A 26248-nucleotide genomic window follows, 5' to 3' on the forward strand; every position below is an offset into this window, starting at 1 on the left:
AAGCGGCTTTGTCATGCTGGCCACATGACCTGGAAGCTGTACGCCAGCTCCCTCGGCCAATAATGCGAGATGAGCGCTGCAACCCCAGAGTTGGTCACGACTGGACCTAATGGTCAGGGGTCCCTTTACCTTTTACACTCTGTCTACAAGGGAACCAAGAAAGCTAGTTTCTTGGTTCCCAGAATGGGCCTAGCCAAGATGCAGGAACTCAAGGTGTAGCCACGCAGACAGGGGTTGGCTTAGCCAGCATTGGCACTATGGGACAGGATGCAATCTAAGATATAGTTCAGAGGGGACAAATGTTTCACCACCCCAATGGTTTCAGAGTTTACTTTTTCCCTTGTAGATGAGGCCCTCCCTCCCTCTCTCTTAACAACAAGCTTATTTGCTGGCGTTTGAGATAACCAGCGCAGACACTGCCAGAACAGAGGCCTGACAAATACAAGGAGCAAAGAGCGGTGATGAATCCATCTCCACTTGCAGATCCTTCTGCTCCATTCTGAAGCAAGCCAGTCCCTCCTATCCCCTGCATGTTCAACTGCAGAACCACCCACTTGATAGAGGAGAAAAGCCCATCTACTCTGGACCACAGTGTTTGCATAGCAAAGTGCTGTTCTCCTGCCCTGTCCCCATATAATTACCTATCATCATGTTGATGGTGTCTGGCTCCAGGCCCACCATGAACTTCCTCTTAAAGCTGATGCCCTCAAAGTCAACGTAGACGCGGCGCAAGACATCAAACCCATCTTCAGCAACGATCTCCTAAAAAGGCAGACAACATGGCCAATGGACCCTCTTAAATTCTATTTGCAGTGACCAAGCTTCAGAAGTCAAAACTCTGCAAAATTACATGTACTGTATGTATGTTTTGGCGGGTGGGGGGTGGGGGACATAACTCCGGTTTTCAAGATGCCAGGCCTAACAGAACTGTCCCACCCATGGCCCACTCATCCCAGAGGTGTCAGGAAGCCTGATGGTGCCCTCCCCACTTACCGTCCCATCCAAGAGGTCAACGTGCTTCTGGCAGAAGACTTTCTTGTCATCCTGGAAGGTGCAGTGGCAGAGGCGAGCACACATGAAGTGGTAGTTGCTGACACACGCGGAGAGGCAGCAGCCAACCGTGGCCCCCGTACGTTGACAGTGTTCGCAGCGCTGGGGGGGGGGGGGACAGGCATGTCAAATGTGTGGAAGGAATGCCACTGCAGCAGGGCAAGGGATAAACTGTGTAGCAGTAAGCAAAGATGCAGAGGGCCAAAATGTCCCCAAGGAACAAGCTCACCAGTCTACATTCATTTCTGACCAAGATGTAATGGGGGGGGGGCATTTATACACACATTATAGAGACAAACATGCACTTCTTGCCCCTGCCAAATGCCCCATTCCTTCCTCTCTTTTCCTCATCACCAAGATCACCCTACACATCAATGCAATCGGATGCAGAAAGCAGCCATGTCGACGATGCAGTCTTGCTGGGACGTTCTAGTTGCTTGAGAAGATCAGTAGTAATACCCAAGCACTGTTCTCACAGCAGTGAACACTTGGAAGGAGTTTTTAGCACCACCCTGATGGGGGGGGGAGTTGATGACCCTCGGGATCCCCTTTCAACTAAGGCTGAAATATGGGCAGCACCTGGTGAAGCCAGAGTGGATCTCAGTGGGTCATTTCAGGAGCAGGCTAGTTCATTCCTCTACAGCAGGGGTGGGGGGCCTCGGGTTCAAGACCAAATGCCCCCAGGCCTCTCTATCTGGCCCACAGAACCCTCCTTAGGCTCTGCCCCATCTCCCCGGACTCCAACCCTCAGAGGCTCCCTTCCCATGCCCTCTCCTTGAATACTTTTGCCTGGCAGGAATGTGTCTTTGAATTGTGGCAAAAAAGTTTCCCTGCCCCTATTCAGCAGTGCCTTTCTTTGTAAAGTGCAGTGTTTTCAGGACCCTCTACTATTTTCGCTCACAGCGGAAATTCTACTGAGGCCACGAGGAGGGTCTGGTTACCTACCACCTCTTCTGCAGAGCTGAATGGAGAGAAGCCCAACTCACCATTTGCCGACCCCGGGCTACGGCAGCATGCACGTTCTTCAGGGAGCCATCGTTCTCCTCAAAGACCTCGGCTGACCAGATGGCACAGTTGACATGCGTCCACTCATTCTGGCCAATGTACAGCAGCCTCCCTGCGTCCTGGAGGGCAGGAAGAGAGCTCATGTTGAAGAGGGAGGGGAAAGGCAACACCTCAAGGTCTAGCCACGAGGAAGGGATTTGCAAGGGGTTCAGATGGTCACCTCCCGGACACGAGACAGGATCCAGGGGTTATAGATTTCCTGGCCCTGTCCAATCCTCCACTTAAGCTACGTCCTCCACACCAAAAACAACAAACAAACAAAACCACCCTACAAAGCCAGTGGATTTGGTTCTCCCACACTTCTTCCCTTACTCTCTCAATATAGCCTCAAAAAGGTGCGGCTAGGACACTTTCCATCGGTAAAATACTAGTCCCGATGGCTACAGTTCCAGGCTGAGAGATAGTGTGCCTGAGAATGCCAGTCACTAAGTACATGGAACTGACTGAGATGACTGGGAGAATTCGCGACTGGGGAGAAGAAGCGACAGAAGAAGAGTGGAAAGACTTCAAAGTTTATTTTTAAAAATATGGTAAAATTGTATATTGAGATTAGATTTAGAAGCTTATAGAAACTGCGGGTTTGAGAATTATATGAAGTAAACTGATGTATGAGAGATTTGAAATTGTAAGGAGTTTTAAACAATGAATTGGAAATTGCTAAAGAGGAAGGAGAAATGAATCGCAGATAGAGGGAACTCGAAGAAGTCCCGTCGTACAATGTTAAAGGAAAAGGATTTGGTATTTTGATTTTTGTGTTTGTTATTGTTATTTCTGTAATGTTGTTTTTTCTTGTTATTTTTGTTTGTATATTATGTGTTTAAAGTATTGTGTGTGTTTTTTGTAAAATCAATAAAAAATTATGTAAAGAGAGAGAGAGAGCGAATGCCACTCACCTGAGCAGGAGTAGTCAACATTTTTATACCTACCGCCCACTAATGCATCTTTCTTGAGGGTAAAATTTCCTCACCGCCCACGAGTGCTCGATGGAAGGAGGATTCAGCTTGTGCCGTAGAACCCCCTACCGCCCACCTAGAATCCTGAAACGCCACTAGTGGGCCGTAGGGACCAGGTTGACAATTCCTGCACTAGTGGAACAACAGCAGCAGGAGGCCTCTATTGTGCACACATCCTGCTTTTGGGCTTCCCGACTGGCCACTGTGGGGAACAGGGATGCCAGGATGCACAAGCTATTGGGTCTGATCCAGAATGGTCCTCCTTATATTTTTATCAAAGCAGAAGGGTGTAGTCTTACCTTGGAAGGAGCATCTCCATACTGAAGGCACAAGGCACACTGTCTCTTGTCCTCAGCATCATCCAACGGTTGCTGCAGCACAGCATGCTCTGAGTCTTTCCCAGCTACAGGGAGAGAAGGAATGTGGTTAGGCATTGAACTCAAGCTGCTGGGGGGAGAAAGAAGCCCCCTCCCCACAAACATCCCTTCAGAGAGCATCTTCCAGATAGGAGACAGAGATCTTCTGTGAAGAGCATGAGTGGGGAATCTCTGGCCCTCTGAATCTCACTGGACTCCAACTCCCATCATACATCCCCGGTGGCCATGCTGGAGGTTAGGAGTCCAACAACAACTGGAGGGCCACGGGTTTCCAACCTTTGGAGCAGTTCCCCACACTTAGGTCTCCAAAAAGAGCTGGACTGCAATTCCCATTATCCCTGACCACTGATCCTGCTAGCTAGGGATGATGGGAATTGTAGCCCGAAAACAGCTGGAGGCCCAAGTTTGGGAAACCCTGATGTAGAGAGAACCAGGAGAGAAAGAAGGAAATACAGAGTGACAAGCCTCAAGCATAGTGCACATGGCTTTGCATGCATAGCATCCCCAGGTACAGCTAAGAGAGACCCATTTTATACCTGGAGGTTCACTATCTGTCAGTGTAGACAATATAGAGCTAGTTGGACCAATGCTCTGACTTGGTATAAGGCAGCTTCTTATGTTCCCTTCTAGCAGGAGAACTGCAGCAGCCAAAGTTCTCCTGGGCAATTGTAAAAACCAAGGGAGTCTGCATGCAGAGAGGCAGATTCTACTCCATGAAAACCAAAGTCTCACCTGTCTTTTCAGACCCAGTAGGAGCCAGGTGGCTGTTGGCAACCAGGACAACCTCCTCAGGCTGCCTCCACTGTGCATAGATGTGGTCAGAGGAGGGAGGCAGAACAGCGTTAGGAAGCATGCCACTGTTGGGGAGAAAAGAAGAAGTTGTCAGGGGCTGCAAAAGCTCTAAGGAAACCCCAGTTCGGAGTTTGAAACAGCCCACAGGAATAGATATAAAACAGGCTTGAAGCCAGAGAGTGAAATGTAAAAATAAAAATAAAAAGGGGAGGTGGTAAGAAAAGAACAGGATCTAAAGCCCAATTGTGGGAGGTGTGAACAGATATAAAGTCTTGTCACTGGGAAATACAGGGCCAAGTTTGCCCTATCCCCATGAATTTACTGTGATCTCACCCTCTGATCTCTCATCTGCACCTATGATGGATTAGACTGAGGATTACATTATGGTGAGAATACAGATTGTCCAGTGTCACTTTACCAAACAAAGTGCGACAGAAAGGAAGAGGAGACCAGGCTGTGTATATTCCACACCCTTAACCAATTCAAATTCCCACTCTATTCACTTGGAGTAGCAGCAAATTTCAAGGAAAACAGATTGTGTTGGGCCTGGAGGGTTTTTGTAGCTTGTACGCAGCTCATATTTTGAGCCCCTCTACAGATTCCCAAAACGTCGTTGGAACTTCCATACTGAATTGCACACAACGGTCCATGGTGCATCTGAAGCCTCCAACACCCCCCCACAAAAAAGCACCAGAGGCCCTGCATGGACACCTTTGGTGAGGGGGGAGGCATGACTTTTGTGCTTTCAGCTACTGAGCACTCACTTGGGAAGGGTGCTGCTGTGGGTCCAGTGCTTTGCATCCTGAGCATCAAACCAGCTGAAGAACTTTTCCATCAGCTGGAAAGATAAAAAGCAGGCAATCACAAGGCTGCTCAGGGAGAGAGGCTGTGCTGAATTGCAGGGGAGGAAGTGCTCCCGAGCCAGTGTGGAGCACGTGCACAAACACCCACACCCAATTCCCACTCAAGTTAGTGAATCCAGACCACACATTCCTCCTCCCCACAAACCCAGATCGTACAGAGTTACCTCAATGTAGAGTGCCTTCGCCATAAGGCCGGTCTGGTCTTCCTCCGTGTGCCCCAGCAGGACCCCCACCATGTCCTCATTGAAGCTATGCTGCAAAGAGAGAAAGCAGCTCAGCAGAGGTCAGAGGCCTTGCTCCCGTTCCAGCCTGGAATCTCTGCTCCCAACACTCACCACGGATGAGTAGTGACCCTGTTCAAACAGCTTGTTGACAGTGCGTAGGTCACAGGGCCGCAGGTGAACCTTCACGCCGTCATCCGGGCAGCACTGGCAAAGGACAAGAGAAAAATGGGGCACTGCCACCTGTTCTGCAGCCTCCACCCCAACCCTGCCTACAGCATGCAAAGAACTCTGTGACATAAAGGTCCTGTGTTGCAATAAATCAAAACATTTCCCATAAGCTCTAAGATTCCACCCCACCCCCCTTTATCATGGTAAGCAACCTACAGATTCAAATATCATGGAAAGCTGAAGTCGTAGAATCATAGAGTTGGAAGGGACCATGAGGGTAATCTAATCCAACCTCTTGCAATGCAGGAATCTTTTCACCCAACACGAGGCTCAAACTCACGACTGAGAATCTGAGATAAAGGGTCTTATGCTCTACCGACTGAGCTATCCCAGCATCTTCCCACCTAGCCAAGGAATGGGCAACCAGATCAAAGGACAAAGGAAGGAGTGAGACTGTGATTGAAGATGTGTCCAGCCCAGCCAGACCCAACGTGTGCCTGCGAATGGGGCCAAGATAAATCTCCTTCAGTAGGGCAGCCAGATCAAGAACGGTGATTTTAAAAGCACGGCTCCCTGCTGTTACGCATGCCCTGGAGAGAACATACCTGTGCACACTGAAGCAGCGGGGTGGCACACTTGGAACTCATCAGCCCCTGAAGCACCTGCCGGAGACCCTTGCGCAACTCCAAGGTGAGGACTTCCCGCCACTTGGCCTTGTCACTGCCGCAGCAGGGCCGGCAAGCGTATATGACACTCTCGGGTAAGTTGGACAAGATCTCATAGCCTTCATCTGTAAGAGAGGGGGGTGGGAACACATCAGAGATGCCCAATCTTGGCCCAAAGGCTGTCACGCTGTTCCCAGGCCACCCTGCTGCACACACCAACGCTAGCAAGATGGGCTGGTGTATGCCGTCAAGGGCAAGACCTAGCCAGAAGATCAAAAAGGGGAGCATATCATAGGCGATTTAACAGAGGCTGCGACTTGCATTCGCCTCTCAATTGCCTCTGTTGTCTTCTCCTGACTATGCCACAACTCTCCCCGCGCATCATTTCTCCTCCCCTTATTTGAGATGTAAGCAGGTAGGCAGATGTGAAGGAGGGAGAGGGATCTGTGACGCAGCAGCAGTTAATGCCATATTACTCTGGGTTCAGAACAAACCTGAGAGTCCCTCACACTTGGCATGAACCCAGTGGTCACACTTGGCACACTGCATCATCTTGCTCTCGTAGTCATTGTCTTCATAGCAGTGCAAGCAGATTGGGCAGTAGTTACCTGGACGGGAAAAGAGGAAGGCAGAGAACAAGCTAACAGACTCTTCTTCTGCAGGCCAGGTGAGATTCAAAGCCCTCTCTCAGCCCTCCCAAAATGAGCTGTGTATTCATTCCCCCTTTATTTGCTCCGTATATATCCAATACCTTCTGAGTCCAAAATCAGATAAGCTAATCAATATAAAACAATGAAATGCAGGATAAACAGCATCATCATTCTACGCTTTGGAAAGCTGTTTGCCTGTTCGCTATGCAGCAGGTCACCTCTTCAGATACTGCATCCAAATTTGACGTGATGGTTCCTGAGATCAAGGAGCAGGTTTCTGCCTATGTTGGATACCCTTTTGAGTTAAGACTGAAGTTTTCAAAACGGCACAGATCTTAACCACCAATTTTCTAAACTCCACTGATGTTCTGGTTTCTTAGAATCCAGGTACAAGGCTGCTTGTAAAACATAAAAAAAACTCAAACAGAACAGCCTCTGCATATTTTTTAAAAAAACAAAATAAAAATGTAGGATTTCTAAAAGTTCAGGGGAAAAAAACATATTTGCCTGGCATCTGAACATCACCAGAATAGACATCTGGCAAGCCTCCTTGGGGAAGCCATGGCAAAGGTGAGGGGCCACCCCCCCCCCAAAAAAAGCGCTCTCTCTCTCCCCAGTAGCTGCCCATTACATCCTAGAAGAGGAGAGGCCCATGGAAGAGAAGTTTCAGATGACAATGTAAATGAATGGGTGAACTGGTAGGAAAGAAAGAGTACTATTTGGGTCACAGTGCTGTGTAAGGCTTTGCTGTCTAGGGCTAAGGACCATAGCTGCCAAGTTATCCCTTTTTTAAAGGGATTTTCCCTTATGCTGAATAGGCTTCCTCGCGAGAAAAGGGAAAACTTGGCAGCTATGCTAAGGACAGGCACCCCCAAACTCAGCCCTCCAGATGTTTTGGGACTACAACCCCCACCATCCCTAGCTAACAGGACCAGTGGTCAGGGATGATGGGAATTGTACTCCCAAAACATCTGGAGGGCTGAGTTTGGGGGTGCCTGTCTAAGGAAGACACACATTGTGTGAGCAAAATGTGAACTCGTTTGTGGAATGTCAGCTCCTCGCAATGCCTTACCTGGCACAGCTGAAACCGAACCCCATGGCATTTCCCGCTATGCTCACCTTTATCGTAGAGCACAGAGCAGGCAGAGCACAAGCTGTAGTCACTAGACCACTCTGTGTCCCAATTCTTCCCTGGAGCCGTCCCGCAACTCTTACAGCGGATGCAGGTCGAACAGATCTGAATAGGGAGAGGATGAAGGAGGCAGGTTAGCAGCTTTAACACAAGCGAGGGAAGGGTCTGCCGAACTAGAGGGGTGCCGGGAATCTGCAAGACACTTACCCAGCCCTTCCTCTTACGGAAAGGTTTAGTGGGGTAGTTGGGCCCAAGGCAAGCCAGGTGATAGCAGTTCCTGCAGCGCTCACACTCCAGCAGTTGCTGCGGCAGGTTGAGGAACAAGGAGAGGGAAAGTAGGCCATTATGCACGTTTTTGGGGCAGGAATTCATTGCAACTAATCACAGGTATGACAGAAATCCCAATGAGAAATGCAAAGGACACAGGCAGGAGAAAACAAAGCAAAGCAGGTGTATATGCCTCTGCTTTTACAGAGGTGATACTACCCGGGAAATCAGGTTCTTGGGATCCTTTCAAACCAAAGGGTCATGGCATCAGATATCATGACAAATGCTTCTCCTTACCATCCCTGTCCAAACTTCTCCCCATGATGGTGTGGATATAACTTCACCTGCTTTTAATGCGTAAAATCTTTGGGTCATGCATTCCTCTCCTTCCTGTTCTTTAGACAACCAAGACACTCCCAAACCCTCCTTGTTCCTCTTTAAAACACTTAGATACGCCCTTTCCTTGGATGCTGCTAAAAACCTTTGCTCACACTCTAGTTCAGGGGTGTCTTTTTCTCTCTCTTTTTTTTGAATGCCTAGGGCTACATTGCTTTGTGGGTAATCTCTTGGGACCTGGATTCCTGGAGTGGTGAGGCCACCACTTCCATCTCCAGCTGTGTTTTGTGTAGGGATCACCAGAGCATGGGAGGGATGTGCAGCCCCTGTAAGCAGCCATGTTTACTTCCACAGACCCTCCCCTTGCACAGATCCCACGCTGGGGAAAACACCCCACCTTACCTTGGATGCCTTGTTTTTGCGACCGCAGACGTGGCAGAATTTGCAGCGGCGGCAACACCAGCTTTCCTCCTGCTCAGGCAACGGCTGTTCATCCTCCTCCAGGCAGAAGGTGTGGAAGGGGTCGCAGCACACCTGGCAGAACACAAGCTGCAAAGCACATGGTGGGCAGCTGCATTAGATGCGCTTTGGTACACGGCAGCCGGAAACTCTTTGCAAGTTAGAAGCAACCCCAATGTCCCCCGCCCTGTTCCAGGTACAAAACAAGGCCTGGTCTATTTGCTATGCATTTGTATCCCAATTAGGCATGATGGTTCCTGAGATCAAGGGGCAGGTTTTTATCTATGTTTGGATAAAAGACCTCAAGTGCCCCCCTCCCCAACCTTCTGAATGGTGCCCGCAACCTGTTCCCTCCACCCCACACAACTGAGATGCTGGAAATCCCAGAATCCAGGTATCCTTACCCCATTCCTCAAGACCTACCTGATGGAACCCCTTGCTAGCACAGAGCAGGCACACCACCTGCGTGGTGACCGGCACCGAGGTGAGAATGCTGAGGCCACCCATCAGCCAGACGTTCTCCAGGTCACAGTCTTCCTACAAGATACACAAGGGTGGGGGGGAGAGAGAGGCAGAGGGATAGCTGTGAAAAGAGCTACATGGAGCAACTCTCTGAACTGAAAGGGACTGGAGATCATCAAGCCCAGAGGTGGGGAACATGTGGCTCTTTTAAGCATTACTGGATTGAAACTCCCATCATTCTTGGCCTTTGGCCACGAATGGCTGGGGTTGCCAAGACCTGTGGCCACTGCATCGCTTTAAGCTCACTGCAGCCTCCTTTCCTCTCTCTTCACACCCAACTCCACCCTGCTGGTACAAAAGCAGTGCTCCCAAAAAGCTAGGAAAGCTAAAGCATTTCTGGCAGTACCATCAAATTAAGACATAGCTGTGCTCTTCAAAGTATGTGTGGTTTGTGAATGAGGGGTAGGTTGGGGGCAGATTTTAGGGCGTTCTGGCTCATTTGCAGTTGGCTGAGCTTGAATCGCACCAGCAGAAAGCAGATATTAAAAAAAGCGTTACATCAGATTAAGGCTTTCAATATTTTTATTTTTGCAGGAAGGTGTGCAGGGCTGCCCAAGAGCATTTTGTGGCCCATAATTTGTCTCATGTTTCAATATCATCATTTCAAGATACTCTCCAGCCCGCACCTTGAAATCAACTCTGAGCCTGTGGATGCCATCCGTGGATTTCTGCTTTCCGTTCCAACCATTGGAGACAGATGGGAGTGTGCCAGATGATGGGACATCCTACGGAAGGAAGGGACAGAGAGGCAAGTTAACAGAGTCCAGCGGGAAATGCAATGCATGACCATTTCCCTAAACAGGGTGAAAGCTCAGACCAAGAGGACCCACTGGAAAAGGAAACAGGAGGTTGTGTCCCAAACTAGTTCTACACAAGTGTAGATCTGCTGAGATTAATGGGCATAACCAACAGAGGTCCATCAATTTCAATGGGTGTATTGCAAGCAAATCTTAGCTGGATACAAACTAGGATTTCTGTGTCCCTCCAGTTGTTGCTGGACTCTTAACTCCAGCATAGCCAATGGTAGGGATGGTGAGACAGCTGGAGGGCCTCTAGCCCTGGAAGAGGTTATTCTGAAAGAAGGCATGGTTGGCTAGCTGGATGAACCCTGAATAGAAACACCCCACAAGTGTTTTTCTGCAAGTCCAATTTGCATTTATAGGCTGCTTTCCTCATGCTCAAAGCTAGTGATATACCAAAAGAGGAAGATTTTTTTTTTAAAAAAAAAAACCAACCAGTAAGGAACACCAAAACTGAAAAACCTCTGATCAAACCTCAGCAGCCATCAAATAAAAGTCTGGACTGTCTATGGGTTGCCTCAGCAGCCTAGAGACTTCTGAAAGATGTAGGTTTTAAATACCTGCTTTGGAGATTCGGTTTTGGCCCTTGAAGTCACGACCACTTCCCAAAGACAACAACTTGAATATTGGGAATGAACACATACACACACTCAGTCAAAAGGCACAAGGGTCATACTGAGCCCTTTTTACACTAAATCTTTGGGCTGAGTTGTCCTCCACTGCCCACAAAGGGCTATAATGGTGGAGTACAATGTGGATAAAACTGCTGCATTTAAAAAAACAAATGTGGGATTGTCCCTGGCCGCTCTGACTTAATTCTTGCCCAAGCCTCACCTTCTCTGGCCTTTTTCTGGCCTTCAGCTGCACCACAGGCTGGAGGGGGGTCCTGCGGGGCCGACTCTGCTCCTCTGAGTCCATGGGAAGCAGATCTGGAAATGAAAGCAGGAACTGCCGGTCAACCAGCTCTTTTCTTCCCTGTCAGCTCTGATCAGTCCCAAACTGGGTAAGGTCCCTATTCTTGTTCTCGAAAGCACAGCAACTCAGCTAGCCTTTACCACAGGGCTGAGGAACCTTTGGCTCTCTGCAAGCTGCTTGGACTGCAGCTCCCATCCACCCCAGTCAGCATGACCAAGGGCCAGGGATGGGGAAAGTTGTAGTCCAACATAATCTAGAGTAGTGTTTCTCAGCCTTGGGTCCCCAGTTATTGTTGGGCTACAACTCCATCATCTCTGACCACTGGTGCTGATAGCTAGGAACAATGGGAGTTGTAATGCAACAACAAGAGGCGACCCAAGTTTGAGAAACACTGATATAGAGGGTCAAAGGTTCCCCCATCCTGCTTTACAGCATGCTTGGAAATTACCATGAGTGGTGGCAGGCAAGAACTCCTGCCTGACTCCATTCACAGGCCTCAGACAATGGCACATCCCTGGAGCATTACGGAGGAGGTGGGCAGGGTCCAGCTAAGCCCATTATATGGGGGTAGGGTGGCTCACACAGCCGCGGAGTTACAGAACAACAAAGGCTGCTTCACACACAGCCAAAATCATCCAGAAAAGTTAACTTGATGCGGTGCAAGACCAGCATGCAGACCCCCAAGGCACACTGACCCCGCCACACGCATGTCATGGGAAGTTGCAATGAGCAAGCAGCAACATTGTTCCTTTGTAGGATTGATGCACGGGGCTATCTACACGCAGGATTAATGCAAAGCAGCCTTGAATTCTCCCTCTCTCTCTCACCTGAGTCCCGGGAGGATTTCCGGCGATGCGTGGCCGAGCCGGACACCGTCTCTTTTTCCGAGTCAGAGGATTCAAAGATGTCATAGGAAGGCCTCTGCTTGACGCAGCGCCGGGCCGACTTGCGCTGCAGCAGGGAGTCTTGCTCCGCTGTCTCCGTGGCCCCCAGCATGACTTCCCAGGGAGCTGGGAACTCCTCTTGAGAATCCTCCGAATCCCAGGGAACGATGGGCTTCACTACCGTACGGCCTGGAGACAAAGGCATGGAGTGAGCAGTCTCAGAGGCGGGTGCTGTCCGGGAGGACCAGATTCTCCCATTCACCTCTACCCTGCCACACACTCTACAGAAGTGTTGCCATCATTTCAAGGGATGTGGGAGGGATAACAAACCACTAGTATTGTGTAAATCAGAGCAGGGCAAGGCTGGTGTCGTGTGGTGTAGGGGGTTAGAATGCTGGATTAGGAAATTAAAGTCTCCACTCTGTCATGAGGCTCCCTACATGACCTTAGGCTAGTCACCATCTCTCAACCTCGCCAGGTTGTTGTGAGGAACAACCACATATGCCCTTTGGCACTTGAGATAAATATTTTCAAGATCGACTCTATTATTGCGACTGCAATTTGTTTCAAGCTGTATTTTAAATGGTTGCTACCTGTCCTAGGACCTTAAGGTGAATGGTGGGTAATTATTAACATTAATAGTAATAATAACAACTTTGAGCTCCCTGGAGGAAAGGCAGGATACAAATTTAACAAAAGAAATAACACACCTCGTAACAGCTCTTAATTTGCTGAGCTCCCTGGGGGTCGGTGTTAGAAACAGAGATATGAAAGCTAGGGGCTAAGTGGCACCTTAAACATAGCTTATGGGCGCAACAATGGAATGTCTAGGTGTGCTATTTTTACAACAAGAATACAGTGCTGAAAATGAATGAACTGCAGCTGAAATATTATGTTCATTTTTCACATGCTCTAGTAGTCCTTCCCCTGCCCACTCTCCCTAATATTCTTAAGAGCGTCTATTCCCCAGTCTTCAGAGAGTAGTTAGAAGTGGGGAGGCAGAAAAAGGTCCTCCTTTCCTTCCACTCTGCAGTTTTAATGTGAAATCTTAGGCGCAGAACTGTACCCAGAGCTCAGAAACCGCTCTCGCTGATGAAATTCTCTGTCGCAAAATGCACCTAGAACAATGGGAGTTTTGAACACTGCCTGGGGTGCAAAACAGCAATACCATCCAGGATTTCACTTTTTGCAAAGCCTTATTAATAGGCTCACTTACCTTACAGAAGTCTTATATTTCCCTCTTCTTCAACTGCTCATTTATTTCTCCCTTCCCTCCCAACAATCTGGTTCTGAGAACATCTCTCTGATTTTGCTGTGGCTCCACCCTACCTTTCTCAATAGGCAGGCAAAACTGATTCTTTTCTCCCAGGGAGAATCTGGCAGTCTCCTCAACTACTTCATTTCCAATACAAAGGCTAGTTAAGCATTCACCTGGCCAGGGCTGGGTCTGGGCCATTGTTCCCATAACAAGGCTTTCAAGGCAGCTTGAGTGTTCCCAGCAAAACCTCTCTACAAACTCCATAAGGGGAGCTGTGATGCAGCACAAGACTCTGCAGGCCTACTCAGAAGTAAGTTCTGAGCTTATACCCATTTAAATGCACAAGGGGATTGCAGCCCAGGTTGATAGCAGCAACCATTTTAAAAATAAACATAGCATCTTAAAATCTAACAGCCTGAAAGACCACAGAACTTTGCATTCGACCCCCTCCCTTACACTGCATGTGAAATTCATTACAATCTCCAGAGATTAACCCTTTTTCTCAGGGTTGGGGAGGTTAGTAAAGACCCCTGCCTCAGTTTCCATATTAGATGCAGTGATGGGGCAGGGAAGGAACAGACACAGGTCAGGGGAAAGGGAGTGTCCCCCTTTCAGGGCTTCAATGTTGAGGCTGAAATTTATAGCTGCCCTCCCTTCCCCCACCCCCACCCCACCAAGCTGAGTATAGAGAGGTCAGGAGTCTTGGCTTCAGCTGCTGCAGCCATCTCTCTGCCCAGAGCTGATCCAATAAAACCCAGCCCACCTCCTTGCTTTTCCCTCCCTGCCACCCACCCCCATATCGCAGCCTTCTTCGCAAGATCATCTGCTCACATAATCAGTGCTTCTTCAGTCTGCAGGCAAGAAATGCCATTTCTCACACATACACCAGGCAGGCCTCTTGCTTGGTTCAACCTGGAATGGCTTCCCTGGGAGAACCAGGCCCCACCTCTTCCTGGTGCAAGCCCACTTCCCCCTCCCCCTCCCCAAGCAGGGAAGAGATCACATCCCCCCAATCCTCAAATCCATTGTCCCAGAACTACCTGTGGTGATTTGCAGGGCTCCACCTATCTTTGTCCTTGGCTGATAAATGCTGCCCCTCCACCCTCTGCTTCCTCAGTCTACACACTTTCAAAACCCAGCAGCCTCCATTGCCCCCAGCAAAAAGCAGAAGGCGGAGGAGGAGGAAGGGGGCAGATTACCCTCTCCATTATAGCACAATGGTTCTCAACCTGTTTGAATGATGGGATTGCTCTTCTTACAGCCATCTCATTTTATGGCTGTGTTTACTCCATACAATTAAAGCACAACACGCTCAACCCCTCAAAAGAAAAGGAATCTTAGGGACTGCAGTTTGTTAGGGGTGAACTACAGTTTCCAGGATTTTTTTGCGGGGGGGGGGGGGAATAATGTGCTTTAAATATATGGTGCACATGCAGCCTTTTAAGAGGACAGGTCCCTGCCCTGAGAAGCTTACACTCTATTATTCAGAAACAGGGTGGGAAACAAGAGGGTAAGGAGAAAATGTGATCATCTGAATTAAGAAATTATCTTACAGAAGTTATGATAGGCTTAGTTACAGTAGGGAATAGGAACTGAGGTTAGGGAGGGGGATTGCTGGTAAAGGAGCAGTTGACATCACAGCTTGGTGTGCTTCCTTCCTCTGTATATACACAAAAAGAAGGCTGTTCAAACAAAGACTTTATCGTGGAACAGACTCCCTCGGAATGTGGTGGACGCTCCTCCCTTGGCAGATTTTAAATAGAGGTTGGATGGCCATCTGTTATGGATGCTTTACATTTTTCTGATAACACTTTAGTTGAGATTACAGTCATACTGCGGCTCCCGAACACCTTGGGAGTCGAACGTTCTGGCTCCCAAACAATCAAAAACCAGAAGTGAGAGTTCTGGTTTTCAAACGCTCTTTTGGAAGCCAAATATCCGACGGGGCTTCTGATTGGCTGCAGGACCTTCCGGCAGCCAATCAGAAGCCGCGCTTTGGAAGTTGAACGGACTTCCGGAACAGATTCTGCTCCGACTTCCGAGGTACGACTGTACTGCACTGGGCTATATGACCCTTGGGGGTCCCTCCTAACTCTACAGCTCTATGGTTCCCTAGGTAGATAGCCTACCTAGGGCTCTAAATCAATAAGCCCTTGGTTCGAATATTACCTCTTGCCTCACTACATGGCCTTAGGCCCCCTCCTACCATCTGCAATATGGGCCTGAACATACTACCCTACCTCACAAGGTCGTTGTTAAAGAATGATCACAAGGTAACGGATGCAAAGCACTTGGAAAGCAGTATACAAACGCTAGATAAAGGAGAACAGCATTTTAATAGTCATTTTCAGAGAGTTAAAAATTTCCACATTAGCAGAGGGTCGCACAGAAATCTGCCCTGAGACAGGGTACAAGAAGGGTCAGGAAGAGCTTGTGGCTAGACATGGTGGAAGAAGGAAGGTCCGCCCCCTTTTGGAGATTTGATAGCTGTGGTTTTCCTCACAAGCGAAGGCTAAAAGTCACTGCAGGTCAGGTTCCAATGCCCCCACACTGATAGCACAGCAGTATAGCAGCCCCAAAGTTGCAAAGTTGTTCCCCCTCTCTGCCCTGCCTCTCAAATCCCTCATTTGAGAAAACAAAAGGTCAGGGAAAGTGATATCCTCTTTCTCTTTCTCTTGGGGTCCCTTTTGCTGTTGGCAAGGAGCTGTATTGGTGCCCATCCCCCAGGGGGAAAAACCACTTTATTACAATAGCCACATTAGAAATTACTACATTTTATGAGAGCCAAGAACTCAAAAGCATCCAGAATGAGGACAGGGCGAAGAGAAAGGGCACATAAACTTGCACGTCCTCATGCTGTGGACGGGGAGGCTGCTGCATTTTATTTCTACCGAGTCGCTTCTAAGACTTTTTACTCTAAAAGGTGACTGGATAATGAAATGAAATAAAAATAATCACAGTTCAAGGACACATTCCAAGACCAGCACCTGAAACTTCCAGGGGAAGAGCTGGGGAAGAGGACTCAACATCATCGCCCTCCCCAGCATTTCCCATTTGCTGCTGTCAGCCTCCTCTGGAGGAGAGATGAGGGAGTTAGCTGTAAGCAATCTAGCCTGGTGAGAAGACCTTCCCCTCATTTAAGACGGGCTGCTGGGGCTTTTTTGGAATGCAATAAGACCAGCACCAGCAGTGGAACTTCCACCATCATTGCCCTCCCCAACATTTCCTTTTCGTTGCAGGAAGCCTCTCCCTGGAAGTCAGACGAAGGATCCAGCTGCAAGTCATCTAGCCTGGCAAGAAGACCACTCAATCCCTTCTCTGAACATATTCAAGCCAGTTTACTGGGACTCTGTGGAGTGAAGCAAGATCAGCCCCTGCAATTTTACTGTTTTTCTGCTCTGAACTTACACATTTAAGTCCAGGTCATTCCTTCTGTCATACTGAATTTATTCTGTTTGCTAAAACTGCCGATTCTTTTCCTGTTTGGTTTTACTGGTGACTTCCCCTTATGCTTTGTTTGTTGCTCTGAATGTTTGTTGTAAGCCACTTTGGGCACAGCTCACTGTGAAAAGTGTGGTGTTGTGGTTATAGTGTTGGACTAGGACAGGCATCCCCAAACTTCGGCCCTCCAGATGTTTTGGGCTACAATTCCCATCTTCCCTGACCACTGGTCCTGTTAGCTAGGGATCATGGGAGTTGTAGGCCAAAACATCTGGAGGGCCACAGTTTGAGGATGCCTGGACTAGGACCTAGGAGAACCAGGGTTCAATTCCCTACCCAGTCATAAAGATCGCTGGGTGACCTTGGGCTGCCTCAGCCTACTCCACAGGGTTGTTGTGGGGATTTAATGAGGATGGGGAGAACCATGCACGTATGCCACCTTGAGGCTCCTTGGAGGAAAGGTGGGATATAAATGAAATAAATAAATAAATTAAATGTCAATTCCGGCCAGGCAAAAACACTCAAGCAGGGCTTGGAGCAGAGCCAGTAAAGGCTGGAGCCAGCAGAGGTAGTGGGAGAATCTTGTGGGTTAGGAGGAATGGCCACTTTTGGCTCGTGTGACTGAGATTCGCCACTCCTGATCTAGGAAAAACAGCCCCCACTCAATTTCAGTGGAATGACACCTGCAGACAATACACACAGGAGTCAATTGAGACTTGGGGGCAGTATACACACTAACCTTTAAAGCACATTCCTCTCAAAGAATTCTGGGCCCTGTAGTTTATTAAGGGCTGCTGGGAATTGCAACTCTGTGAGGGGTATACTGCAGTGCCCAGAATCCTTTGAGGGAAAGAATGTGCCTTACAGTTATAGTGTGCATACAGCCAAAGTCATGAGTAAGTTAAGCTGTTGTCTACTCAATGGAGGATGATAGCTCAGCAGTAGATCACCCACTTCACAGAAGGTCACTGGGTCAACCCTTGGTATCTATCACCAGTTAGAGGGATCAGATCACAAGGGATGAGAAAGACCTATTCTTTCTCATATGATAGCCATGTTCAAATATATGAAAGGATGTCATATGGAGGAGGGAGAAAGATTGTTTTCTGCTGCTCCAGAGAAGCGGACACGGAGCAATGGATTCAAACTTCAAGAAAGAAGATTCCACCTAAACATTAGGAAAAACTTCCTGACAGTAAGAGCTGTTCGGCAGTGGAATTTGCTACCAAGGAGTGTGGTGGAGTCTCCTTCTTTGGAGGTCTTTAAGCAGAGGCTTGACAGGCATATGTCAAGAATGCTTTGATGGTGTTTCCTGCTTGGCAGGGGGTTGGACTGGATGGCCCTTGTGGTCTCTTCCAACTCTATGATTCTATGATTCCTGAGACCCTGGAGTAGACCAGGTGGCGCCCTTCAGATCCTTTGGACCACAACTCCCACCAGTCCCACTAGGGATGACAAATGGTCAGGGATGCTGTAGACCAGCAATATCTGGAGAGCACCAGGTTGGAGAAGGCCAGAGTAAACAGGTACGTTTCCCCTTGTATAAGGCTGCTTCCATATGATTAGAGGTGCCTTGCTTTGCAAGAAGACTCCCTATCTCAGTAGTAGTTTGTTTGTTTTTAAAAATAGATCTGACAATACCCACAGGAATGATCAGGGGAAAAGAAAAGTGGCTACCAGCCTGCAGAGCTTTTGATCTCTCACAATGGGACATGCCCCAGTCCTGTGGTGGAGCTCAGCAGGAGAGGAGCCAAGGAAGTGAGTTGCCCATCCCACTAGGAGGGCATGTGTCTCAGTTTACATATTCCTTCCCAGTGGTCCAAATGGAAGAGACAACCCATCCCCGGGTCCCCTCCTCCATTGCAAGGTAAAGGCAGATTCCAACGGGGAACTCAAATAGGAATTTGCAGAAAGAGCAACTGTTACAGAAGTGTTGTAATTTAATAAAATTCCAGCACACTTTTTGTATGTGAGCACCCTTTTAAAAAGCAGAGCAAAGAATTGCAGGTCTCTTTTTCTCTGTGTGTCTCTGTTATATGCCCTGAGCTCTTGGGACTGGACAGGCCACAAATCTAATCAGCCAAATGAAAAGCCGGTCCCTAAAATGAACAATCAAGAGTAGCTAAGAAGCAAATCACCAAGAGCCTGGCTGCTACCGTGCCTGGATGCCATATGCACAGGTTTCCACAGAGCACAGAAGGCAGCTAAGCTGCGAAAGGAGCTCCAATATATCACTGTGGCCACAGGAGCTCTCTCTTTCTCTCTCACACACATACACACAGCTCTGATACTCCTGAACAAGCAGCACTAGATGCTTATTGAAGGATGCTTTGGAACCTCCTTCACGCTGAAGGTCGAAACAAGGATGCTGCCTCTGTTCCAAACCGCAAGGGGCACGTCCCAGTGAGAGAGATCAAAAGCAGCTACACCGCTATGGAAGAAGTATCCACTGGCACCAAGCGAGGTTCGAGCCACCTGAACAGAGCACCTTGAGCTCTGCACATGTGCAATGAAGCCACAGGATATAGGATGAAGCTGCTAGCACAAATCTTGTACACAGATGGTTGCATTCAAGTCAGTTCTACTCAGAGCACACCTGCTGAAATTAACAGACCCAAGTTAGCCATGCCCATTAAATTCCAGTGGGTTCATTCTGATTAATATTCTATTCACTTTCTGTATACACAAGATGTGTTCCTGACTTCACAGTTTTAAAAGTATCCTGGTAAATGATGCATGAAAACATTTTTTTAAAGGGAACGCCCCAAATCCCCTGGAAGCAGGCAGAGTATCATATGTTTGTGGGAGAAGGAATCCTCCCTTCAGTGCAGTTACCACAGCTTGTGAACTGGACTTGTAAAGAAGCCTACAAATGTCACTAGCCTAGGCAGGGTGGATAAAAAGCAATGATTTTAAAAATAAAAAAAATCGGATTTTTTATTTAAATCGGGTTTTTTTTTATTTAAATCGATTTTTTAAATTTAAATTGGATTTTTTTTAAAATAAAATGCTTTTTGAGGAAAATATATTACCATCCAAAGGTTGTTCCATCATGAAATAAAGATTAGTTTTTTAATTATGTAGAATAAGGTTGTATATGTTTAATTTTTGGGGTAAATAAATTCCATTAATCCATTCACAATTCCAGAGGTTTTTGTAAGATTATTGGGCAGTTTCTCTGCCTACAAGATATTATCACAGATGCTTGGTTTACTTTTGCAGTTCTCAAAACTGAATTTGACTCAACAGAGATCACATGCCTCTTCTTCACAGCAAAAATGTTATAACATGAACAGAGTTGAGAAAAAGACCTTAATCCTATTGTTCTACAAACCTATGAATACAGAAACAACGCCTTCAGTGCTAAGTTTCAAGAAGTTCAGTGAATAGAATAGAAGCAATATTTTTCTGATTGTTTGGAGTGGACAGTATTTAAGTTTTTCATGTGTAGGCTGGGCTGACAGTCTAAGTTTCTTAAAATATATATATTTTGTTTTTGTTTAGCCAAATTAGTTAACAAACATGGATGTTTGTTTAAGCAAATAACATATACTGTAATGTTATTGTTTCAGTTGAATAAATCTATTTAAATTGTTATTATTAAGGTAATGATTATTTTTCTCCTTCCTAAGTACAACAGTAAAGTTGTCCAAATATGAATGATTAACCTATTAAACTGGGGATAAAAAACTAATATGAAAAGTTATTATTCTAAAAATCTTCATCTACTTGCATATTAAAGTTATACCAGCAAGAATTAGTCTTTATGTAGAAAACTATGATTTATATCAAGCCTTACTGACTAGTGATTTAAATCGTGATTTAAATCGTGATTTAAATCAAATCCACCCTGAGCCTAGGATTTCTTTTTACTACCAATCTCTGGTTGTAGGCTAGCTGTGGAGAAGAAGGGAAAGCCTCCTAACTGCAGCCAGCACAGAAATAAATGCAGCCCACTAGACTCTTAGCAGGCTACTAAAAATATTTCCTTCCGCCAAGTGTCCCGATGGAGGAGGGACAGGGAGATTGGCACCTTCTCTGGCAGTCTGGGGCTACCAGGAGAGTCATTAAACGCAAGACTGGCACTACACACCCCATTCTTTCTCTCTCTCCCCACCGCCCAATATCCATAAGCTTCAACCTTTCTTCCCAGTCTCTGAAAGAGGCTTAGACACCGAATTTCAACTTCTCCACAAAACAGAGCTTGTTTAACAACGTGTAACAATTTAATACGTGAATTTGCAAAATATAACCCACCAATACACAATGCAAAGGACAGTAAGTAAGTAGTAGCAGAAGAATTAAGTCCATTTGCACACACGCCCCACTTTCCCACAGAAACGTTTTGCCCAAAGCGGCTTACAGGAAGATAAAACAAACACAGCTGGTGGTCATATCGATAAAAACAGTTAAAGATATATCAAAACACACAGTTTCAAAATGCACAGATAACGACATGGAAAACAGCAGCCCTGGGCTAACACAAAACTTTATAAGTGACGGACCACTAAACATCAAAAGCCTGTCAGAACAATAATATGTCTTTTAAGTGCTGAATGTCATCATCCATTCCATCATGATGTAGAAACCAGTGCTTATTGCACTTCACGGCTGGGTATTCAGTACAGAACTCCTGCACCCAACCTCTACTCCACTGCATACGTGGGACTGGACCCAAAAGGTTTTACATGCAGGTAGAAATATATTCACATAGCCCTTGGACCAGAAGATTGTACAATATATGAACGAATGACGCCAAGGAAGAGGCCACACATAATCACACAGCCAACTCACAGCAGCACATGATCAGTCCACCCATGTACAGCCACTCAATCATTACCTTTCTTAGAGAGCCGCTCCACCCGCCGTGCCTCGATCTTGTCGCACTTCCGATACCTGCCAGTTAGCCAGACATGACATGGTCAGAGCAAAGAAATCAGCCACAAACAAACTCTTATCTGGTCCACCAGCGCAGAAGGAGCTCTGGCCAACACCCTCCCACCAAGGCAGCAAAGGGTCAGGCCCACAGTACGTAGTCTTGCTCAAAGCAGATAGAAGACTGTGGAGCTAGACACAGGCAGTGATGGACAGCTGGCCAAATATTCCTCAGTGGGGAAGATGGCCCCATCTGAGAAATGAAAGGAACAGCCCTTTTCTTGCCAGTGGCATTCATTTGTTTATAAGAATTGTATGCTGCAATTTCATTGAAAATATCAAAGCAGTTTACAGCATATATAATAAAATACATGTGGTTTTTAAAATTAACACCCACCCACCCCAGTTTATCAGCTATCAATTACGGAAGATGTATTCTTAATTATCTGCATAAGCCTAGTAGCAAGGAGAAGTTTAAGCTAATGCCTGAAGGTTAAAACAGAAGGTGCCTGCTGAATCTCTGCTGGAAGAGCTTTCCACAGGACTGGGGTTGTTGTTATTGTTATACCGCCCTTCATCATACGATCTCAGGGCGGTTCACAGAATAAAATGCAAAGAAGTAAAACAAAACAACAAAGCAATAACTTATACAAATGCATAGTGTAGCCCATAGTAACTCAGGTCCCTGTTTTAAAATAACGTGCTTCTAATCTCCGCAGCTATGGGAAACAGTAGGCGCCTCCAGATTTACTAATATTTTGTGGGAGGGATTGGTGTGCACAATTTAGAAGCGGATTAAAGTGCTCTGCAGCCCTAGGGGCAACTAATCCACTTTTTTATATAAAAAAAGAATCAGACTTTTTAGAGTTAGGAAAGTGATGGGAAAATGCATCGTGGAATAAGATGCATAAACCACTCCACAAGCAGATCAGGATGGTTGCTCATTGTCACATAACCTCCCCACAAGCAAATCAGGACGCATACTCTATAAATAGGCTCCTGGGGGAGCCTAGTGCCCGTACAATGGATAGCCATCCTCTCACCTTCTTGCATGACAGAACTGCCTCAGCTCAGAAACCTCTTCTGGGTAGCTATTAAAAACACAGGAGTCCCATCCTCCTTGACATCTGTCCACCCTTCTGAGGACTCTTCAAGCTAAGATAGGGGAATGCAGCTTCCCGAGGCTATGTGGCACACCTCCAGGTTCCCCCCCCAAAAAAGTTGCTAGTCTCTGCTTTCTACCACTGCTGTTTAAATACCTCAACTTGAGATTAAACCAAACAGCTCACCTTTGCCAGAACTACCTGCATGCAAGAAGGTGAAGCTGCTGAGTTCACCATGAATAGCAGGTGAGGTGTGAGGAACCTTTTTCAGGCTGAGGACTGTATTCCCTAATGGAATTTCAAAAGAAATGAATATGGAGCCGCTACCAAATATAGTGCAAGGGAAGAATAAGGATGAGGGCAGGAAACACTGCCCAAATAATCCTGATTCCGGATGGGCACCACCATTTTATTTCAGTTCTTACACTAGATTTGGGCACCATTTTACTTTAAGAATCCTGTGCAAGCTGCTTTTACAACTCCTATAAAGCGGGACATAAGTATGCTAAATAAACAAACCACCCAATCACTTCCAGACTTCATGGCAATTGGCACGTGGTTGGGCAAATACAGTATGCACCTGTGCTCCCCAATCGAACAAGAGGCAAGCTGCTCTTGTATGCAGATCTCCATTACCGAAATGGGGCAAACGTCTACACACTTACAGGCCTATCTTTCCTGCCTTAAAGCCCGGGAACTTGTTTTACAAGTAGTGGCTGCCAAGGCATTTAGCAGGCAAGATTCTGCAGCCAAAACCGAGCTCTGCACGGGAGCTGCACAACTCCAGCATCTACCTAACCTCAGCCACAAAACCACTAAACATCACCTATTTTCCTGGCTGGGCAAAGAACTCTTCAGTCATAGCTTCCAGTTCCCAAGCAGCACAGAAGAAAGAAGCTGGAGGGCAAAATTCAGCAAAGAACTGGAAACCGCCCCCCTGGACATACTCACACGCAGCACTGCTTCTTGGTGTTTGGCCCGCCAAACTTTGGTTTGTCTAGGCAGTTGATGCACTCCCCACAGTCCTGCAGCTTCAGGCAGCCTTTGCACTTCCCACAGCGCGCCATTCTGTTCTTCTTGCCGTGGTGGTGGTGGTGGTGGTGGTGGTGGGAGCCATGGCGACGCACAGGGGGTGGTGTGGCCTTGACGGCGGTATCTGCCTTCACTTGCTTCTGGTGGCCGCTTTCACTCTCTGAGGCTGAGGAGGTCTCTGCAGAAGGGAAAGTTCAAAAAGATGACCGGAATGCAGCTCCATCTCGAGGCCCCAGAGAGCACCTCTGTACGTCACCCAAATATTTCTATGGGCGCAAGGAAAGCTCGGTGCAGCCAACGTAAAAGGGAGCAGGCCACAAAAGGATCTGATTCACTTATTAGGTCAGAGAATCATATGATTGTAGAGTTGGTAGGGACCTCTGGGGTCATCTAGTCCAACGCCCAACTCAGCTAAAGCATCCCTGACAGGTGGCCATCCAACCTCTGCTTAGAAACATCCAGGGAAGGAGAGTCCACAACCTCCCAAGGGAGACCGTTCCACTGGCGAACAGCTTTCCAGTGTGGTGTAGTGCTTAAGAGCGGTAGACTCATAATCTGGGGGACCAAGTTAGCGTCTCCACTCCTCCACATGCAGCTGCTGGGTGACCTTGGGCTAGTCACATTTCTTTGAAGTCTCTCAGCCCCACTCACCTCACGGGGTGGGAAGGGAAGGGAAAGGAGAATGTTAGCCGCTTTGAGACTCCTTCAGGTAGTGATAAAGCGGGATATCAAATTCAAACTCTTCTTCTTCCAAAGAGTCAGACTTTTAATTAGGTAAGACTGTGTGCTATGGGCAAGAAGGGAAGTAAGTCCGTATAAAGGCTCCTGCATTTTCACTTTGAAACTAAAGGCTTAAGTATGGAATTGCTCCTCCCAAAAAAAGTACAGGCAACTCCTCGTTTACCTGAGTCTGATTGACGCCTAACTGCACAAATGCCTGGAAGTGAATTTAAAAATGACAAAATGGGCCTAGAAGAGCCCAGAAGGGGCAAAAAAGGCACAAAAACAGCACCCAACAATCACAGGAGTCTTTGCACCAACCTCTGAGGCCTGAAGAAAGTTGGAGTTTGAGCAATGAGGTTTGGAGTGAGGAACTGTTCACATGGAAGTCCCCTCCCATGGCCCTGCCCCTCACCTCCATCAACTGGGTCTGGGCAATACAGTCGTACCTTGGTTGTCGAACAGAATCCGTTCCGGAAGTCCGTTCAACTTCCAAAAATGTTCAACAACCAAGGCACGGCTTCCAATTGGCTGCAGGAGCTTCATGCACCAAATTGGAAGCCGCGGAAGCCACACCAGACGTTTGGCTTCCAAAGAGTGTTCGCAAACCAGAACACTCACTTCTGGGTTTGCGGCATTCGGGAACCAAAACGTTCGAGTCACAAGGCGTTTGGGATCCAAGGTAAAACTGTATCTGGTTTTCAACATTGTGGTATATCACCAGCTAAACATCATGATATAATGATATACCGCAATGTCTGAAATAAGGATGGGGCTATGTAGAAGCAATGGCTGGCCTCATGGGTTCCCCCCCCCCCCCACTGTGATTTTTGCATAGCACAGACGCATACCGTGTTTCTCCTAAAATAAGACGTGCCTCTAAAATAAGCCATGGCACGATCTTTTAAAGCCAAAAAAAAATAAGACATCCCCCAAAAATAAGACGTGTTGGGGGGTACGTTCGCGGGACCCTCCTGGGCAGGAGGAAATGCTGTGAGGCCGTAGCAGGAGACCCGGGAACTCCCCTGCGGAAGAATCGGGCACGCGCGCAAAAAACAAGTAAGCGGCGGCTGATCCTTCTGGCCCCGATGCCGTCCGACGCCACAAAGGAGCCTCAAATGAAAGGGGGAGCGTGAGCGCTCCAACGCAGCCGTTGCTGGAGTTAGCCCCCAGGCATCTCCAACCGAGAAGAAGCTCCGCAGAAAGCCCCCTCGGAGGTCAGAGAAAAGGCAGCTTCGTTGCTGAAGCCGCACACACCGCCGCTCTCCAGCTGATCGGCGGGGAAGCGCCCGCCCAGGCGATGTAGGGGCGGACTCCAAGCACAGCTTCCTGAGCGCTCACGGCTTCTCGAGCACTGGCGGGGTGGCCGCGCAGGCAGGGGACTCCCAGCAGCTCGGAGCTGCTGCTGAAGAGAGCGCACACGCCGCACAAAAACAGCACCCCACGTTTTTGTGCGGCGTGTGCGCTCTCTTCAGCAGCAGCTCCGAGCTGCTGGGAGTCCCCTGCCTGCGCGGCCACCCCGCCAGTGCTCGAGAAGCCATGAGCGCTCGCGGCACCGTGCTCTTGCTCCACGGATGCCTGTAAAAAAAAACGCTGCAAAAACAAAACAAATGGAAGAGAGGTGAAGGTAAGGGCTGGTGGAGGAAGGAGAGAGAGCTAAAAGGGGAGAGGGAATCGTCCAGTGACGCGGTCGACCA

The 26248-nt window shown here is 47.8% G+C and overlaps 1 protein-coding gene across 3 annotated transcripts in view; it reads right to left on the reverse strand.

Moving 5' to 3' along the window:
- KMT2B (lysine methyltransferase 2B) overlaps positions 1-26248 on the reverse strand; it is a 68237-nt gene that overhangs the window by 15219 nt on the left and 26770 nt on the right. For all 3 annotated transcript variants that reach the window (XM_035117080.2, XM_060275713.1, XM_035117084.2), the window contains exons 6-24: positions 23751-24009; positions 21662-21717; positions 12066-12311; positions 11158-11252; positions 10150-10248; positions 9425-9538; positions 8945-9091; positions 8147-8242; positions 7927-8044; positions 6652-6765; positions 6098-6282; positions 5436-5528; positions 5265-5354; positions 5002-5075; positions 4178-4302; positions 3368-3471; positions 2037-2174; positions 994-1152; positions 642-762 (exon numbers count right to left, since the gene is read on the reverse strand). In XM_035117080.2, coding sequence (XP_034972971.2) covers positions 642-762; positions 994-1152; positions 2037-2174; positions 3368-3471; positions 4178-4302; positions 5002-5075; positions 5265-5354; positions 5436-5528; positions 6098-6282; positions 6652-6765; positions 7927-8044; positions 8147-8242; positions 8945-9091; positions 9425-9538; positions 10150-10248; positions 11158-11252; positions 12066-12311; positions 21662-21717; positions 23751-24009 — 2433 coding nt within the window. The remainder of the gene's footprint in view (positions 1-641; positions 763-993; positions 1153-2036; positions 2175-3367; positions 3472-4177; positions 4303-5001; positions 5076-5264; positions 5355-5435; positions 5529-6097; positions 6283-6651; positions 6766-7926; positions 8045-8146; positions 8243-8944; positions 9092-9424; positions 9539-10149; positions 10249-11157; positions 11253-12065; positions 12312-21661; positions 21718-23750; positions 24010-26248) is intronic.

This window comes from Zootoca vivipara, chromosome 6 (genome assembly GCF_963506605.1).
Source record: "Zootoca vivipara chromosome 6, rZooViv1.1, whole genome shotgun sequence".
Taxonomy (NCBI): domain Eukaryota; kingdom Metazoa; phylum Chordata; class Lepidosauria; order Squamata; family Lacertidae; genus Zootoca; species Zootoca vivipara.